Source organism: Halichoeres trimaculatus, unplaced genomic scaffold (assembly GCF_033239565.1).
Source record: "Halichoeres trimaculatus isolate MK-OKI-2021-1 unplaced genomic scaffold, fHalTri1.1 fHalTri1_scaffold_12, whole genome shotgun sequence".
Classification (NCBI taxonomy): Eukaryota; Metazoa; Chordata; class Actinopteri; order Labriformes; family Labridae; genus Halichoeres; species Halichoeres trimaculatus.
In genome coordinates, this window is record NW_027437190.1 from 18,991,459 (window position 1) to 19,012,638 (window position 21,180).

A 21,180-nucleotide genomic window follows, 5' to 3' on the forward strand; every position below is an offset into this window, starting at 1 on the left:
TACTGAAGCAATTAAACACCTCAGGCCAGTTTCAAGAAAAAGTGCTTTTCTTGGTTTTTGTTCCAATTACTCCTCAAGTCTGCTTCTTCTCTCTTCCTGTTCCTTTGTATCTTTCTTTTAAAAAAGAGAGAAAAGCAGGAGTCAGAGACAGAGCTGTGATCAAAGGTTCTGCCTTAACCACTGACAGGATCTGTCTGTTGTGCTCTCGGGGGGTGGTGAAAGACCCATTTTTATCATTAGGCTATTTACAGCACAGAGTAATGTAGACAGATAAGATCTGAAATAGTGCAAAAACGTAGCTGGTAATGACAGACATGTTCCTATTTTAAAAACGAAGAGAAAAGAGAATGTAATGTGTGAGAAAGTCGTTCAATCCATTGTGTGATTCCAGTCTCATAGGCTACATTCTGCTCTTTTCATTATTCCAGTACACATAAACCTGACAGCTATGTTTCTCCTCATACAAACATACTCATGTTTCATGATTAAGGCATCTGTAACACATCACACCTAACTTCTCATTCAGTTTGTCTTACAAGAGCATACCTGACACACTCGTCACATGATGTGCGTACCCTTTTTTGCATGATTGAAGTTAATATGTGAGCTGGCTCTGGATCTGGCTGTGCAGACACAAATCAGTTGCAGGGAAAACAACATGGTCTCTAATTTGCTGCATGTCAATCAATTTAGAACTGACAGTGCCATCAGAGGGCATATCAACACCTCATGTTGCATTCCTCAGTCACTGATACGTATAAATCAAGATTTTTCACGAGATAGATTGTGACTTTAGAAACCTTAAATATGTATTACTTGTATTACATATTGTTTTTGTGAATGTTAGCTCAATTTTACAGTACAGTTCGTCATCATAAAGCAGTATTCTTGCCAGACAGTAGTTATGTGGGTCTTAAAGCTGTTTGCCAACTAACTACAAAGCAGGAGAAGAAGTAGTTGCATCACATAAGTATAGCTTGATATTTAATAGTGTCTGTGTGCAATGTGCAAAAGGCCTAACTTTTTATTTTGGCTTGTATATCTAACTTTTCTTAAGTAACGTGAACCCAGTTGATGTATCACAGATAAGAATAATATCCAGAGATATCCATCGATGCATTTTATGCCATCGGGTCATCTATTCTACTTTTGTCCCAACTAAAGAAAGTTTTGATCAACTCTGTTCAAAGCACAAACCCTAAAGGCTCACAATTTAGGATTACTTGTGCTTTAGTGGACTTAACTGTGCATACATTTTCTACAGAGGGCACCAAAGTGTGTGTCCATGGCGGTGTGGGAAATTGTTCTTGTATTAAAAGCTTCCTATGAAAAACCTGAAGCTGATACAACTTCTCATCTCCATCATATTTGTTGCTGAACAAAATGTCTTGTGCTTTAAAAGATACCATGTTTGGGTATTATACTTTTTTATTTAATAGTAGCGACAGTGTTAGCTTCAGAATGCTAACTGTAGCTGCGGTTAACCCGTTGTTTTATCCTATAATGTTATGGTAAACGAGCTTCGCTGTTTTCTAAACATTTTGCACTTGGAGCTGGTGGCGCCACTCTCAGTGACGCAGAAGACCTGGGCGGTATCAGTGGTGGCTCATTTACATATGAAGGCCACGCCCACTGAATCAGACCGTTCTGAACAGAGGGGCTATGAGAGCCTGGAAACAATGCTGCTGTGTTTGATTTGTTGGCTTTTTGGACCAAAACATGTTACTACCATTTCATGAAGACATCAATGATCCATATTAAACTGCAGGAAAGGAGCATAATATGGGACCTTTAACACTCTGTACTCTCTGTGACCAAAACAATGACTACTCATACCTCTTCTGACTGCTCTTTGCCTTAAGCAGCAACACAGCAAGACATACTCTAAGGTGTGTGGGAGCATTCATTGTTGCCTACCGCTCTGGTTTATGTTTAATATTCACAAGTGTCTGGTGGGACATTTTCAGATTTATTCTGAAATAAAAAAAACAAATTGAAGTATACTAAATCATTGTTGAAATGTGGTACTGAATTCCTTAGTACCCGGTAGTAGGTAACAACCAGCATCACTTAAAAATGTATCATTTGGCTTTCTTTTTTTTTTTAGTACAATTTGTTCCTAAAATCAAATCTTTATCTAGACCTCTGCTAGATCAATATAATCTTAACAGCTTAAATTACTTAATTATGTTAGATTTTGATGTTACTTAAGCAAACCCATTTCAAGATTTGATCCTGTCCTTAAGCCTTATTCAAAATATGACTCCAGGATAGTAAAAACAATTTGCTCTGCTTTAAATACAAACCAACAAGCCAAGCTTGTAAGGAAAGGATATCAATATGTTGTTTAAATAGGCTCAGTTGTACTTACTGAAGCCTCTTTTATTCAGTTACTTCTGTATCAGTAACATTTAATCCTGTATATCTTTCAGAAGTCAAAGCATGTCTCCCCTTTAGCTACAATCGGCAGATGGCTTCACTTACCTTGAGTTCATACAGGATTACGGTTCAATACATGACGTATTCAGTCCATGTATCCTTTCTTCTCTGACATAGAGAGGCCTGATGGATCCTGTGCTCTCCATACTGTCCAGTGAAATAGCTCCATTCAGCTTTTTCAGCATGGAGACTGCTAATGACCCATCGACACCAGCATTCAGGTGCTCACACAAAACCTGATTTTCCATGAATAATGGTGCCAATTTTTCTCTGAAGCATCAAGAAACATACTATGAAGAGCCTTTTAGCAGAGAAGAGCAGAGCCTTGATACATCTGTACTGTAGCTCATCATTTAAAAAAAAATACATTTTCCATGTAGTTTGCTCTTGAGAGTTAATTTTTTATCTATTACAGAATTAATATATTTACAAAATCAATTACACCAATACAAGCAAGGATTTTTCTTCACTGACCATGAACCCAGGTTATTTGACTGCCATAGATTAAAGATGTTTTTCTTTTAATTAACCATGATTTCTGGACAGAGCTGTAAATTATTCAAAAACGCACTGCACAAAGAAAAAATAACACTGACTTTGGTTGCTTATATTATCTTATCAGTTGTATTTTTTGTGGAGATGTGTTTGCAGACTTCACATAAAAGCCTTTATTTGCATGTTTTTCTAGATATTCTAGTTGATATGTAGCTCTGTTACAGTCCAAACAGTATTTTTCATTGATCAAATCATTAAAAAAACATTCGCCATCAACCAACCTTGTAAATTTGTGTAAATGTTTTAGTATAGCTTATAAAAGCTTCTGATGCTTGTCACTACCGACGCTTTCTTCGCTGTGTTGGATTTTCTTGTTTAGTGAATTTCATTAACATGAATTTAGTGTACCTCAGGGTCACTTTACACTGTTTTTGCTGCATTTGATGTGTCTGTTATAAATATGCATGAAAATAGCTTCCAACAAAGTTCACATATAACATGCAGGTATGCATATGCAATGTTCTGCCCATGAGCCTTTCATTTCAGGGAGTGTTTCACGCTCTGCTCACATCTCATCAGCACTCTAAAACAGTCCCTTGGGCACAACAAAACAAATAAACAGCAGGGGGCTTCAGTTTATCTGAATCAACTCTCCAAATGAGTCACTGTTAATTCACACAGAGAAATGTGTTTCTTCAAATGAAGTTCACAGAAAAGCAACAATGAATACTGTAGCAAAGATTAGTCAATTAATCATTCCCACATTCATACCTGTTGTTATATTTTAGCATGCACTGTGCTAAAAGTAGCTTTAGAACAGACAAATCATTTAAAAATAAAAAAATAATGTCTCGACAACCCAGCCTGTAACAAAAACTGTTTCCTCTCAGAAGGTGATACCTGCGTGGGTTGTCTCTTCAGTTTAATGTTGCTGTTTTGTGTTAACAGCTCGCATGATAGTTTCATATCATGTCTGTCTCTTTCCTTTGACAACTAGTTCATCTAGCATTTCAAAAGTAGCTGCAAACACAATCCAGTTTGCAAACCATGAAAGCTTGATATCTGACGGACCACTTCTTGATGGAAAACTAAGAAGATGATAGAGAATTACATTTTGAAAGAGCCATCTGGCTACGCCCAAAAACAACATTTTGGATGATCCATTAGTCATTGGCGAATTAGTCTGGTCAACCATGTCGCTTGTTTAAATGTAAGTTTTGACTATGTTTAAGACCTATAGAAATCATAAAATCTGCATATAACTTTTTATATTTGGTCTCCAGTGTGTTTTGGTTTAAGTTTATAGTTTGAATAGCAGCCACCATGGCAGGCATTGGTTTTACATAGGTCAGCCTGTGCAGAGAAGAAAAGCAGTGCAAAAAAAAAAAGAAAGAAAAAAAAGCCACAGTGTCAACAGGCAGAGTTGAAATGTGCAAAATCTTTTATGTGAATTTATCTGACAAGTTGTATGTGACCAGGTTGATCTAGCTTTTGCTGTGAATGAATGACCTTGAATCACCATCATTATGGGGTTTTGGCCAACACAATTCTTTGTACAATAGAGCATGAACAAGTGTTGGTAAAAAAAATAAAAATAAAAAAAAAAGGTCCCTTTCTGAACGTACAGCGCACAGTTCTGAAGAGCCGGAGAGTTATATGTTTAAAGGTTGCAGATAATTCACTGTTACATTGTCATTATAGCTGAACTATCAAAGCAAATAAACAAGTGCAACTTCGTCTGTGAAGCATATACCTGGCTCATACTGCAGTCTTGTGCTCAGAGAAGACTGAAATCTGTAGAACATGAGAACTTGGCGGCTAATTTTCAAAAGCTACGTCATAAACAACATTTGTTAAAAAAAGAAAAAAAGAAAGAAAGAAAAAGTTGTTTGTTGAAATGAACTGAGACACATAAATAAAGCTTTCTAACACATAGATAAAGAAAAACAGATCTTACACACACAGAATACTGATTGTAGCATCCAGGAAGCTCAAAGCCAGGAAATTGAGAGAGAAAAAAATTGGCAAACACTTACACTGGCTGGCATCCGATAAGTCACAGTTTACTCTCACAGCAAATGGCAGAAGCTGTTATCCAAAGTAAATCAAAACACTTCTTATTATTCATGATTTAAACAACAAAGCCAAGAGATCAGCAAAAGAAAGCCGTTCAGCATCAGTCAGGCCGGGCAGAGCCAAGTTGGCCACAAGGTTCTTCAGGGGGTTATCAACCTTTATGCAGTACCATGCTGCAGGTGATGATCTGACTCTGATTTATATTGACACTGGTCAAAGTCCACTTGCTGTTGGAGAGCTGACACCTAATTGTCCTTGAAAGAAGATTCAATATACTGCTGATGGCAGCTTAAACTTAATAGTCTTTACTTTTATGTCTTTAAACATAAAATTTTAATGCTAAATCTGCCCCAGACAATGATCGTTTTATGCTGACTGTATATCTCAGAATACATGTGCATAAAATGTCTGACACAAAGTAAAGAGGATAACATTGATTATCTCTGTACAAGATTAAGGCTGTGTGTGGCTTTGACTCCAGCCAATAATGAAATGACTGTGTCAAAGCAGCTCCTAAACTGCAATTCTTTATGACAAGGTTGGATTGTTTGACCTGACACAATGCTGTTATAGGGCCAGTGCTGTAAATGCAGCTTAAACTTCTTAAAATATTTATGCTTGGTTTAATAGAAAGGCACCAAAACAGATACTTTACAGTTTGTTGCGTTTGTAGGAGCTGCAGATCAGTCAGAATGCTCATGCCGACCCCATCCGCTGGTGAGAGGATCTGTGAGGGACATGTGAGTATCAATACTGGACAGCAACAGGCCCCTCATTGCACTTACAGGACTTTAAGAATCTGCTGCTGATGTCTTGATGTTGCATGCAACACGTCTTGGACATCTCCAGAGATTGGGTAGAGTTCATGTGTATCTCCATTAGAGGGGCAAGAAAGTTCTGCAGTTTGTTGTATAAATTCTTCAGGACTTAGTCAAAGACTGTGTGTAAAGGAGCACACATGCTTGGAAAATAAAACATGTTTCTTCATATCTATTGAACATTAGACGCACCAGCAAGTCATTTCTCTCTTGTCCTCTCAGTTGTCCTTGCAAGGTGTTTTATTTTTGGCCATGCTGAGTCTCACAGTGGTGCCCAATATTATATTTCTTGAGCACGGAAACTTGCCACATACACACCAAGCACACAGGTTTTTATTCACCTCTGCATTCATTCTGTGGGTCTGATTGGATTAGATCCCCTGGCGGGCCGGTTTTTACCTGAGAGGCGAATGTTTGACACTCCTGATGGAGACAGGTTACAGTATACAAGTATATGTAGTAAATGGACTTAAACAAATGTGATTTGCACCAGCCAAGGCAAATTTATTTATATAGCACATTTCAGCAAGGCAATTTAAAGTGCTTCACAGAGATACAAATCAGCAAAACATATTAAAAGAAAATTAAAAAGCGATTTAAAAGAAAAAAATGCAATAAAATGAAAAAAATATATATTAAACACATTTTAATCTAAAAGCATAAAAGTCGCCATGCAGAGTGGTAGCAGTACATAGGTGAGTCTTTAACCTGGATTTAGATGAGCTGAGTCTCAGCAATTTTCAATGATGCTTCTCCATGTTTGGTACTGACTCTGGGGACTGATAGCAGACCTGTTTCGGGTGACCTGAGTGGCCTTGATGTTTTGTACTGGATTAGAAGATCAGTGATAAATATATTTATTTTGGTTCTTATCCATTCATTGCTTTATTAACCAGCAAGAGTATTTTAAAATCTATTCTCTGACAAACAGGGAGCCAATTTGAGGATCTCAATGGCTGAACAGAATCACAGAGAACTGAGACACTAGCAGAGCTTGCATCAGTATCCTCCACCTTCTAGGTTAACATCTACAAGCCTGTACTCGAGCATTTCTCCAGTCAGACACAGCTTTCACAAAGTTTTCTCCCCATTTTCCAAATCCAAATGCTTCCAAACTGCATGAGGCGGAAAAGTCGTAAGCTGTGTGTGATTACATGCACAGTGTTGAGCTTTGCAGAAGAGGCCTTTGGTGATAAAAGAAAAACAACAACTAATAATTAGTTTAACCAAATATTTGCTCCAGTTCTCGCTGGAAGCAGAAGCTTGTCTAGTTACACAGCTGACCATATGTGCACATTCTAATCTACAACAGCAGAAAACTCTAAAAACATTGGACTTAAATACGTTTCATGCAACTGACTCTTCTCTCTTAAAAATGTGAGGTCTTGGTTTTAAGATTAAAGGCATCACAGCATGAAAAAGAGGTCTTTCTCTGATGATTTTTCAATTTGACAACTGTGTTAAATCTACCCTGCAGCATTTAGATCCTGCAGGAGAGTGACAGGTAAATTGACTGTCGGATGATTAATTTTTCTCGGCTGAGATCCAGATTTTCTTCAAGTGTCACTGGGAAAGAGTTTTTATGACAGCAGAGGATGACTTAATTGCTTGATTTTCATCTCTGCCTTACTCACTGCAAGGAGGCAGATTAGAAGATAGAATAAATATATGGAAATGCTCATCGAACTACTGACTGCATATGACAAGATAAGATCGTTTTAAATGTCTGGAGGATAGAAGGGAAAACTTATTTGGTAAATGTTCGAATGCTATCCATGAAAAGGCGATGGATGATGAAACAATATTATCAAAGAATAAAATATTTTGGGGAATTTTAAAAGAAAGGTCAGTAAAATAGTTTTCCCTTTTTTAAACCTTACACAACTACTTTTTTTTCCGGAGTCAGAAGTCTGTGTCCATTGTTGCTTGTATCCCTTCTTGTTTTCAAATGTCTGCTTCTTTTTTGCAGTAACAGTGTCTATGTAAATCACAGTGAATTGCTGCTGTTTGAAATGTGCTGTATAAATATTTAATACATTAGCTGGTGGAGGAGTTATATTTAGCACTTTGCTTTTGGCTTCTTAAAAAACAAGTGATACATTTGAAAGGAGAGAACAGACTGCAGCACAGATCAAATTTTCAACATAAGAGTGGTCAAATTAGAATTTAGTGTCATTTTGAGGAATGACTGCATAAAAAATTTTGAGGACGAAAGAATTTTCTCTGCTAAATTAACACTTCATTTCTATTCCAGGCACCCCTGTGTCAGCCAGGCTTTTTATAAAACCAGCCTAACATCTCATTCTCGAGTCTATCACCTGAAATCTGACCTCTTTAGTGATGACAGGGCTTTAATTGCACACCTTGGTTCATTAACACATTTAGTTTTACGTGTGCTCTAGTCAGCCATGTGAGGTACACTGGGATACATGAAAACGTATGTGTGAGTTTTAGAATCTGTGGCTCTCTCTTTATTGCTCTCGCTATGCTCAAATGCTCATTAGAACAAACTTTTCCTCATTTTATGAAATAGTTTTATTGAATGGTTTACCTGAAATGCACATTTTGCACATGTTAAAAGTGGCTGCAGTATTTACATTAACCTCCTACTAATCTTACTATCTATAAGCACAGTGTGATGCTTTTATGACATATCTTACAATCACAACTTAAGAAATAAATGTTACACATTGAACTTTTTTAAAAAAAATTTAGATTTATACAAGCTAGGTTGTTTGTCCTTGAAGGCACTTAAAACACTATTGAGGGGAAGAAAAAAAAAAAGAGCTGTTAAAGTTAATGCCAGTCCAGAGTGGTGTTAATGCTAAATGAAGATTTTTTAAATCTTTATTTAAAATAACACAGGATACTTGTGTCTAATTAACAGGGTAAGTGCTTAGCGAGGAAACCCCTCATACAGAATATGCTTTTAGGCCCAAATGCTTAGTTACAAAACTTTTCAAACACTCCTCAGTAGCAGCCACAACCCAAACAGTGCCATCTTAAGCAGACTCAGGACTTGTTTACTAAAGCTGGTGGAGCATTAATGCAAGGTAGACACAACCCCCCCTGCTGTAGAGAGAGATGAAATCGTCTCTGTGCCTGTTCTTACTGCTCATTTTCAGGATAACACAAAGCACTGTCAGATCACTAAGATATGATGTTGTACCCTTTTTACAAAGGCCATTTTCCTGATACCCAATGACTCATTAAGTCAAACATATTCTTTTGTGTCTACATTTATGACACCAACTTTAGACATTTTTATCTTCACAAAATTCTGTACAGCATTTTGAAAACCTGAATATGAACTGAACTTGAGCATGAAAGTCAGTGTTAAAGGTCAGAACATGGCAGTGGATCATGTGTCTGGGCCTTGACTGGTGTAATGGTTTTTAGAGAGCAGTGTCATCCAACAGAAAGCTGATGAGAATAGAGACTGGCACAAAGACATGTGAGCCAAACTCAACACAGCTGAGCCCGCTCGCTAATTGTACCATTCAGGTTTATTCTCCATGTAGATAGAGGACATCTGGACAAAGACACTCAGAGTCTTAGCAAGATTACTGCAATAGGAGTTTGCTTTTCTGTGGGTTTGAATCCAGTAAGTACGTCATTTTAGAGGTCATCCATTCTGTTTTCTTTGCTGATGTAGGAGTGCATGAAAGTGATTGCAGAACTCCACTCATTCATTATGTTTTCTACCCCCATTGTCAGAGAAAAGCAAACAAATCTTTTTTTTTTTTTTTTTTTTTTTTTTACTGCTGAGATGTTGGTCACAAATGTCAAATTAATACAATAACAAAAGTGATGCGAGTTGCTGGTGGAAGAACAATGATGTCAGAAAACTTACTTGCAAGAGTGCTGCAACACCATGGCATTGCCTTTTCTTTTCATTATGCAGAACAGCAACTGTCACATTTCTGAGAAAGGTGAGAAACGTGAATCGATGATGGTGGAAAGCAATTCAAATATCCTTGTCAAAGAGTCATAGACCACAGCAGGTGGTGCATAAATTGGGATTTTATATTACAATTTTACTTCTTCGTAAATGTCACATCTTCTAGTGCCAATATGGATGCAATCTTCCCAATAAAACTTAAAATTACTCTCTGTAAAAACAAAAGAAGAAACTTTTTAAAGTTGAGGCTTCTTTGTCAGATTTTGCGGGTGTCTCAGTAACTATCACTGTTCCGTGTTTTGGATTTGCCAACAGTTTTTGGTAGACCCTGTTGTCGTAGTTCTTTCAAGCAACAACTGATTGCTGTTTTCAGTGAAAGTACTCAAAAATCCTTGATGCTTGCACAAAACTGTCCAACACCAGAGGCAGGAAGAGAAATGGACCTGCTACAGTCATATCAGAATGACTAGACGCCAAAGAGTCTGTAATTTTTCGTGTTATAATAGAGAGCAAAGCAAGACCTAAATGATCATGATCTTCTTCTGCAGGTTTAAATATGATGGTAATGAGAATACAGATGTGTCTCAAAGAAAGATTGAGTTAAGTCAATAAACTAATTGACACACTTCATCTTTGCACCTGTGATCTTGATCTAATTGATGACACAGAGTGTAAAACTGTTTTTATATGTCATGATCTCCAGAGCAGATTTGCTGTGAATTGATGCTTTAATCTACTACCCTGATATTCATCCCAGTAGGTTTGATGCAGATTAATTATTCAGACATGGCCATGATGCAACCCCGTGACCAAATATTGCAAACTAAAAAAAAAGAAGCTTTTAATCATTTATCATTTTATAAAAAGGCACAGAGTTTAAGAAGAGATTTCTAAGATTACGTCAGAAAATGCAGACGCACATTAGTGTACTGTAGCTTTATGCATATGAACTGCTCTGGAGTTATGAGTGTTTGCACAACTTATAAAAGAATTAATACCCTATTTGATTAAAAACCAACACATTTAATCTGGAGATGTTTTTGTCTGAAAATTTTTAAAAATCTGTCCAGCCACAGCATTATAAAATGTCATATCTGCGGTGTATCTGATTCGTGAAATGGGACCACTTTGATACCATCAGAAAATATGATAAAGGAATTTTTTAGATGTCACTGATGCTGTGTTTTGATGCCACCTGCATCCCACTTCTAATGCCAGTTTAGTATTTTTAGGCCGAAGTGACAGTGAGTGATGATGTGTCACTGATGTTGTCATACTTCAGGCCAATACAGAGTCCATCTATTCCTAATGCATGTGGGCAGATTTGGGTATACAATATGCATTTTGCCCATATATATATATATATATATATATATATATATATATATATATATATATATATATATATATATATATATATATATATATATATATATATATATATATATATATATATATAAACCCATAACAAATCTTAATGTCATGTTGTGGTAATGGCCCTGCTTCTTGCAAGAACTGAAAACATTATTGCTGGATTTTTTAGGTTGTTGCTGTGTTGGGGCCCCTTTATCTGATTTTGCATGCAGCTTGCTTGAACAGTCATGTTTGTGTTTTCTTATAATTGAAATTCCCTGTCTTCTGTGTTTTAACCAGACATTAATCATTGATACACCTAATTCTTTCCAGGATTTCCAGTGCTGCCTCTCATGTGTACACTTCAGACAGTGAATTAGCTGTAGTCTCAAGTGTTTGTGGACTCATCCAAAAATACTTACAAACAAGGTTTTGAAGTCATTAGTCTGAGAGATGAAAGTGGGATTACTTTTGCTGATTAAATTCATGGATGTTCTTTTTCCTCATAGCATACCTTACAATGCACTTAACTTCCTCTCCAAGACAGTCACGTAAGAACCTAAACTATAAATATAGTATGTTGCCATGGTAACTTACATGTGAGGGGTGTGTGTATATTGTATGTGTGCACTGATAAACATCTGTTATACAATGGTTTCAGAGAAAAGAGCTAACCATCAACCTGCAGCCATCACTGTCTGTAAAAGAAGCAGAAATTCAGAGAAAATGTCACTAAGTGGCTCTGGGAAAAGACTGGAGGAACTTCTGGAGAGCAGGGGCACATCTCTCTCTGTCCGAGAACCCGAATCAACAAACTCATCATCCAGCATATGAGAATTTATGAGTTTCATCCTCATTTAAAAGGCAGAGAAGGCTGCAGAGTTCTGCCCCGCTGGACTTTGTAAATGCATCCATTCAACGGTGACTGGGAGAACTTAAGCTTTAAAATGAGCGCACCATGATTCACAAAATAAAGACTCAGAGCAAAGGCAGTTGTATACCTTATAAAAGACAGGTGAACAGGTCATTTCCAGTAGTTTCTTATTTACATGCAAGGAAAGACTTGTTTTTAAATGAAATATCAGAGAAGCCTTGAGCTTCTTGCACAAACTAAACAAGCTCTGATAATGTTGAGCGGTCTTCCATTTCAACACAAAGTAGACTAACTGAAAGAAGACAGTAAATGCTTGACTGTTCCTTGTGACAATTTTGTCACACAAAGCTGTTGTCACCATCCTTGAAGATGTTAAGATCATGAGTAGTAGTTTATGTCTTTCTTTTTTTTTTTTACAAACTTACGCAACAATAACAACAGCAGAAAACTAGTAATGTGAGGTTTTAAAACTTAAAAAAATACACTCTTACTTTCTCTTATAGTGTGAGAGAATTTGTACAGCAGATGCACCAGCAGCCAATGGAGTCTCCTCATTTCTAAGCCACAACCCTGCAAGCCTACATATGTTAATATAAGAAAAGGAGAAGACATGAAGGTTGATAAAATAAGGAAAAGGACAAAGGATGAAATTCTAGATAAAGAGAAATGACACTACATGCAAAACAAAAGAGCACAGGATAAGGCAGAAACAGATCTGACATAAAAGTGGTTTAGCTGGGGATACTGTAAAGGCCACCAGCTGATTGCCTCTCCCTCTGTGCGCTGTAATTCAATAGAACGAAGATGATGGGAGAGAAGTAGAAAGTCCCATGACAACAATCCAGCTGTTCTCATTCTGTCAAGGCACACACACTTACACACATACACGCACTGGAGCAGGTACTTCAGGGCTGTCACAACAGCCTCTGCGAAGTTCAGGGTGACAGAAACAATGAAGCACGCTTTTCCTCATTTCATGTTAATTTACTTTTCATCCACACATACATACATGTGTTTTTTTTTTTCCTCTGGATGATGTCATTGTGAAGGTGAAACTTGCTGCACAGGGTTCAGTTCATTGATTCCCGGTGGTGGCAGAATAGGAAGAAAATTGAACCCTGATTAGCTGTTAAGGTAGATTAGAGAATAAAAGGTGGATCGAGGTTGACGCAATGTGTTTCACAGTTCCATCACAGTGAGTGAAGGTCTCTTCGATGACACAGAGAAGCTGTGGATAATTGAAGTCATTTCAAGTAGAAGCAGTGTGACGATTTTGCCAGTAGGAGGAGAAAACAAAAGACACCCCTTCGCTTATTTTATCTCCTGCTCTTAATTTGAATTCTTGCATCTTGCATATCTTTACCATAGTGAACAAGATATAATTGAGAGGCAACATACAATTTGTAGGTCTCCTCCTTTCTTCTAAAATCTTTCACGGATGAAGCAAGACAAGAAACCTAATTGGTTTGTTTCTATCAGGGAGCTACCAGCTTGGTTAGCTGGAGAAAGAAAGAAAAGGTCAGTGAGTCTCTGGTGGAATGTATGGCTCCTGCTGCACATACTAAGAGCAGTTATATCACGGATAAAATTTGATGGGAGGATATTGCTTTTGTACAAGTTATTAGCCTGAAAATGATGCCAAAACAAGATGTGAGATGTTGAACCTAAAAAATAATTATTTTTTTTTAAGTGTGGAAAATTACGTGTCTATTTATTGAAATGGGATTTCAGTGACTCTCCCAATATACTGGCCAGCATCAGTAGTTCTTTCAGATGTGGTTTTAAAATAAAAGAAAGTAAAAGGAGAGAAATTGATAAATATAATGAAACCTTTTCAGCCCCTTTAAGTCCCTGTCACAGTCTTTTTTTTTTTTTTTTTTTTTTTTTTTTTTTTTTTTTTTTTGCTGACATCAAATTTAAAATTAGAATATTTCTCCTGAAGAACAAATTTTTATTTGCCAATGGAAATATTTATCTTTCTTTAGATTTTTTGCCAGTTGAGATCCTGTTGTCGTCTAATTCTCTTGCCTGCGAAATACTTGTATAAAGGTGCATTTATATAAACAAACAAACATTTAGGGTAAAAGAAGAGAAAAAATGTTTCGACTGCAGTTCAAAGGTCAGTCAGTCAACCTATCCAGTTTTAGGGTTTACACGCCCTCTACTGGAAAGTTTCAGAAAATGAAGTGGGATGACAATACTAAAACTTTCAAACATGGTTCGTGGGATAATTTAAGTCTCAGAAGAGGTTTCACCCTGAAAAGAAGAGGTAACGACTACTCCATAGTGTCACCACTTTGGCAGACAGAGGTAAGCATTTCGAACTTTATCAAACCATGGTTGATAAAAATAGGTCTTATTTTTCTAGGCTGTTGTACAACTACTTTGCATTTGCAAGCTGCTTTGTGTAATTGGGGCCCGTTTCGTATGGCTTGCTAGCCCGGCTGGCGTTACTGTACAAACAGTGACCCTATTAACCGTCGACCTGCAGCCAAATGCAGTTTGGTTTCTTCATCATCTCTTTCATCCTTTAATCACGACAACCACCGAAGCATTCGGCTGGAGGACGTCAATTAAGAGGATCACCGGATAAATGGAAACACCGGTTATCTTCATTCAGTCAAAAATCAAATATTAGCTTTTTTACACCACATGTGCTAAAGCAAGATGGATATCAGAGGCTTCGTATAGGTCGCTAACACAGTTCTCTGAATCTGTTTTATCAATTTTTAATAGATAACTGTACAGAGTGGTCTTGGAAGCAGTTGTCTGGTGGTTAATCACAGATAAGTTAGCTTTATGGGTTGCATCAGTATATCTGTGTTAAAGTTAACACGTGAGGTCTATATGTTTAACAGAAAGGCCAAAATATTCGAAATAGTACCATTACTATGACATGCAAGTTATACATTGGCATTCCCTTTTTATATATTTATTTTATTTTTTTGTTCTTTATATATATATATATATATATATATATATATATATATATATATATATATATATATAATTTACTTACTGTGAGTTTGTTTGAAGATGCATGGGACGCAGGTTCATGGAGCCAAGTGCCCCAGGTGAAAGCTATCAGGTAATTAAAGCAGAGCTTCTTATCTCATTAGGTCATATCCTGATTCCAATCAACAACTAGAGGTGTCCCAGTCCGATATTGATATCGGATATCGGTCCGATATCAGCAAAACAAAACAAGTATTGGTATCGTATCGAAATACATCTAAAATCTCCGATATAAGCAGTCAATTCCGGACTCCACTCCTGCTGTTTTTATTTGATTTATTTAGGTTATTTTCTGGGTCTTCTAATTTATTCTTTATTTTATTCAATTACTAGTATTTTTTATGTTTAATGTTAAAATTTCTGTTACCCACTGGTTAATGATAAATGGGTCAGTTTTTCCTCATACCTACTGTTGCTGACTACTGTTCTTTGTTTGAATAATATCACTTAATCAAGCCTTTTCTAACATGACAGACATACTACAAAATTAGTAATAAAAGTATGCATGTTTAATGCTGATATCGTATCAGATTAATATCGGTATTGGCCAATACTCAATGCTGCAGTATCCGTATCGTATCAGAAGTGAAACTGTAATATCGGGACATCCCTATCAACAACCACCCCCTCTTCATACATAACCCTATACCACTTATGATATCAGTCAGGGAAGTCTGCTTCCATTAATTCAGACCAGAAACTTCCCAATCAACTCGGCCCTCTGCCCATTGAAAACAGCTGAGTGGGAAAAATTTTCTCAGTAGGGTTGAAACCACCCATAGCTTCTTGGTAATGAAAAAAACATTAGAACAGCATCCCATGATGTTGCTTAAAGGGTTTCCTTGTAATAGAAGGATCCCCACAGAGAATGCAGACAAATTGACTTGACGATAAAGTACAAAGCAAGAGGAAGGAACGCATTGATCCTGCCTTTACGGTCCTCTATGATCAAATATGGCTAATTTGAAGCTAACCCCTGCTGAGTGTATTTTTCAAATACAGCAAAGGGACAGTGCATTTACAACTTACGGCTCTCTGGCAATTAGTGAGACACAATGTGGAATATATGTGCTTGTACTTGTGTTTGTGCAATCCCGTTTGTGGGAGTTGTACATAAAAGCACTCTGTCTAAAACAGTGCGTCTGTTTGTCTTGACCTCCACTTAACCTGGAATAGGTCAATATCTGCCAGCTGCTTCACTGCCTCTTGTGTGAGCCAACGTGTTTGCATTCATCTCACTGCTGTCTGCCTCCCTCGCAGTTTATTTTGGACGCTGCTCTTGTCACCTTGGCACAGAAGTGAGCTGACAACATTGCATTATATTATCATAATGTAAAACTCCACAAAGCAACAAGTACTGAGAAATATTAAGAGATAATGACTTTTGAATCCTATTATTTCACACTTGACGTAATAGGTCTTTAGGATTTCAAGTCACCTCTCAAAAAACAAAACTAAATCTGCAACAATTTGTGTGATAGTCCAACAAAGACTGGCTTATTGTTTCAAAAGCTCAGTCATCTCAGAAAAAAACACCTCTTTTTGTGAGTACAGGGATTTTGATTTAAAAACTCATTATGCAAAAAGCATTTCTAAATGAGCTTACAGGTGTTTGTCATGTTTTCATCATCCTCCATTGTTCTCCGAAACAGTGAAAAAGAGCAAATTAAGAAATACAAGGAGGTAGATTATGATGGTCATCATGAGAGCAGAGACAAGATTGATTAATGCAATATAAAAGAGACTTAATATTAACACAACCTCAAAATTAGTAAGACCATTGAATCACACTGTATTTTCTATCATAATAAAAAAATGTAGTTTGGGGGAACAAAAGAAATGAAAATCTGGCACAAATAATAAAAATCTCTGTCAAATTTCGATGTTTTAATGACTTCAAAGCAATTATAATAGTGATTTGTAGTCAGTCTTGAATACACAGAATGGAGTATTTGGGAGATATTTCTCTTATATTTAGGAAATCTATACCAAGGGACTCACACACAAAGGGAAACTGGCATTTTTCATCTAAATCTGCTCCTGTAAGAATATTCAACTTCTCACAAATCATGAGACACAGAAGAGCAGATGGGATAATAAAGAGAAGGAGTCTAAAATGGAGCGAAGGTAGTATGTTGGTAGGCACATTAAAAGAAAAAGGTAAGGATGGAAAATGATGTCAGGATGACAAAGGAGAGGAGGGGGAGGAAGGGGAGGAAAGGAAATTAAAAGGCATGTGATTAAGGAACCTGGGGGGCCTGAGGCGAGAAACAGCGTTAGGGGAAAATATTGGATTAGGTGAGGGATTCAGAAGCCGAGGTTTAAGGAAGAGATTCTAAAAGCCTGGGTGTAGGAAAGAAAATGAGGATTTAGGGGAAAGCTGTGAAATGTTAGAGTTAAAAAGGAGAGGGTTAAAAGGGATTGGATTGAGGATGTATGAGAGGATGGAAGAATAAGGAAGGAGGAAGGGGAATAAGGAAGGATAGGGGGATGTGCGAGAGGTCAAGGCAGGGGAAGACAGAAAAAAGAGGTTAAAAACAAAAGGTATGATGACATGCAGGGAGTGGTGAAGATGAGAGGAGAGGAACCCATTGTTTCTTTATGCTGGGCACCAATGCTTCCAATAAAACCACCACTACCACTCCCATTATCTCCATCATCATCTGCACAAGGAAGAAATCAATATAATGTTTCAAAGCTGTTTGCTGTTATGCTTTGGCATCCATATGTGGCTAAATTAGACCTACAAAACCAACAATATAGATCTCCTCAATAATTCATTCAGATCAAACCAAGCTGTAATGATTCCAGTGAGGAAATGGACTAAGCAGAAAGAATTCAGATAAGACTGAGACAATAATGGGTATGAAAGATAACAGCAGAATTACAACATGCATTCAGATAACATTTAATTGATTGTGTACTCTGCAGTCTAGGAGGTAGGAAAGGAACGAGTTTCAGTCCAGTCAGTGATCATGGTTTTTGATGAGGTTGATTGTTTTACAACCTGCCAGTATTTAATTGACTTTTGGTTCATGGCATAAAATGTCCTATCCTTGTGTGACACCTGACCAAGTCTGCGTTCTTCCTTACAGAGTCAGATGTGTCACAACTGTGAGTGTATTATTTGAAAGGTAATAGCATGTTGGGTAAGGTCAGCTAGGTGATGTCAAAACTAAGCAGAAACCTCTCGTGAGAAATGCACTAATGGTAAATAGGGATGGATACCTTTCACAGTTGAAACAATACAGTACCAATGCCTGGTATCTGGCAATCCATAGCGGTACTCAACAGTACCAACAAAGTGCTTTTTTTGTGTTTATGTGGTAAAAATGATCAATTTGTTCAATTATACAACTTTTGTTTTTTAAATAAATAACATATTTATTCTTCAACATGTATATCCTTGCAATGCTGTGTTCATGTATAGCATGGAAATTTGCCTACTCTTCCAATCCCTCACAGTCACAAGGATGCATTTAGGTACCTAAACACAGTACCTTTTGATTTTACGTGAATCGGTACCCAGTTCCTCTGACAGAATTTGTAGGGTTCCTATAAAAGTACCAATCTCTAATGGTAAAGTGCTAAAAACTAGGGGTGGATAAATATATTGATGAATTGATGAATCAAAATATTCAATATCGATTTAGCAAACGCTCTGAATCGATTCATCTCCTGGCAAATGAGAGAAGTGTGCATGTTATTTTTGTTGTGTGGACAGGGGCCACGAGAGACCAAACAACAAAAAAATGGCAGCCAAAGCAGCAGCAGGAGTATAAAGCCAGATCCTTCAGCGTTAAAGTCTAGTGTTTGGGTTGTTTTGTTGCTCCAAAAGGTGAGGTGAAATGCCACATATGTTCACATGGGGCATGAAAATCGATAATCGAAGCATTTAAATCAATATTGAATCAAATCGATCTTGAGTCGAATCGCAACATAAAGAATCGAAATCGAATCGAATCATGAGATTCTTAGCAATACCCAGCCCTACTAAAAAGTGTTGGTCTTTCAGCTTGAAGCACGCTACACAAACTCCAGAAACCACTAATACACCAAGCCAATAAGCGGCTGAATGGACAAACAGGTAGACTGACTGCAAGGAGCCTATGAGCCTCATCTTTGCCTCATCTTTGCCTCATCCAAAACTTAAGTGGAGTTCAGCTTTACCAGTGTGGCCCGGCAATGACAAGCTTCAAAAATCTGTATCTGGAACAGAAGGGGGACGCCAAGGAGACAACTTTTATATTTTATAAAATCTATGTACACTTCTCAGCCCCTAAACAATCCTGGCATACGTACAGTTCATGTATCTATTATTAGCAGCTTGTATGAAACTGTTCACCCACTCCATCACATTAATGAGGACCCTACAAAACTCACACACACAAGATTATTAGTATGCAGTTATTATGTGATTGCCTTCTGTTGTTATTGGTAGCAATTTAAACCCAGCACTCTAATCAGTGAGTTCATGGTCTGAGCAGATTGCAGGATCTGATATTCATTATTATTCATCTTTATACAAGCAGGTTTTTTAGCACATTTTTGTCTACGAAGTCTTTGCTGGAGTGCATTCTTTATTTTAGCAAATGCTGTTTCAAGTTGTGTTTTTTCAATTCATTACTCAGAATAACATAAAAGCCTGCATTTTCCAACTATTGACCCCTGTCTGACCAAAGTTGAACGGTGCCCAATAGCACTCATCAGTCTAATCTGACTTTTTCAGCTTAGGCTTGATGAATGAGCCGCATTTAATTTTTTCACAATGAAACCATTTTCCCTGTTTTGATGCATCCCCAACCACCTTCCCTTTCACTCAGCAGTGTACAAGAGATCTGTTTCATCATATCTGAAATTTGTCATTTTGCCCCCTTTGGATTTGAGTCAAAACTTTCTTTGTGTTTCTTTTTGCTGTTTGAACCATCATATTGTCAGTGTAGTAATATTTCCTATTTTCATTTTCTTTGCTCTCACTCTTGTACTTCTGACTGCTGCCTCTTTCCCTCTCCTCCCCTCCCCCTTAGCCCTTTCTCCCTCCCCTTTCCCTGTACTTCCCTCCCACTTTTCTCCCTCACTCTGAAGAGCTCTTGGTCTCTGCGCTCTCCTTCATTTCCCGCTTCAACATGTTGGCAGGAGGAGAGAGAGGAGGATGCTGCGCTCTACCCTCGGTGCATTCCTGCCATCCCTCCAGTCAGCGCATGTCGCCTCTGACTCAGACTCTTCCTCTGCTTTCAGTTGTCTCCGCCTGAAGGACTTCAGAGAGGAGGTAGAGGAGGGTCCAAAGGATACGCTGGACATCAGGAGTTCTCACGCCGGGGTCCCCAACAGGAACAACAACAGCAGGGGAGCAGAGCAGAGCCTGTCTGTGGTGGAAACTACAAATTCCTCAGTGGTGAACACCTCCTTTGGCTCCTCTAGTTTCTCTCCCTCCTCCTTCTCAGCTCCAAGATCCATGTGGCAAGAGGCAATCAGAAGGAAGCCGTATCTCCTGGACCGGACAGGGGAGTCAGGCGAAGGTGATAAAGGAGGAGGGGGAGGTCAACAGAGGAGGAACAGGTCTCCGGATTGGTTGTACGAGTCCTACTACTGTATGAGCCAGCAGCATCCTCTGATTGTGTTTCTGCTGCTTATTGTGATGGGAGCCTGCCTGGCTCTGCTGACTGTGTTCTTTGCTTCAGGATTGGTAAGCTGCTCATTCACAATATTGAAACACACACACTTTGAGTCTCTCCCTCTGTCACCCTGACACACACACACACACACACACACACACACACACACACACACACACACACACACACACACACACACACTCAAACATGCAGAGATGAATTATTAAAGAGAAAAGTAGAAAAAAAGAAAAATATCACTACACAAAAACATGTAAATAGCACAGACATCCTGCATGAATGATTAGATATCCAAAGCTGGCGGCTTTGATCACGGGTAGTAAGCCAAGAAAATGTCATATTAAGCGTGTGCTGTGAATAGGCACATCTAGACACGTGTGGTAAACAAACTCAGTCTTGAAAACACGTACAAACTAGCTGCACAGTTTTGTGCGTACGAAAGTGCAGATGTGGTCACTGCCTCAATGATGGCTTATGGAAAAAAATACAGAAGCCCCCCTGCTGTCATAGACTCACAAACACACAGAGATGTGTACCCACATAAAAGCGTGCCTGTACAACACCTTTGTGCACGCA

General features: G+C 37.9%; 1 protein-coding gene across 1 annotated transcript in view; it reads left to right on the forward strand.

Moving 5' to 3' along the window:
- The first annotated feature begins 14,126 nt into the window (after positions 1 to 14,126).
- The window catches only part of adcy2a (adenylate cyclase 2a), a 64,012-nt gene continuing 56,958 nt past the window's right edge, over positions 14,127 to 21,180 (forward strand). The window contains 3 exon segments of the mRNA XM_074684116.1: positions 14,127 to 14,266; positions 19,999 to 20,058; positions 20,061 to 20,657. Of these exon segments, the coding sequence (XP_074540217.1) occupies positions 14,138 to 14,266; positions 19,999 to 20,058; positions 20,061 to 20,657 (786 nt within the window). The 5' untranslated portion in view covers positions 14,127 to 14,137.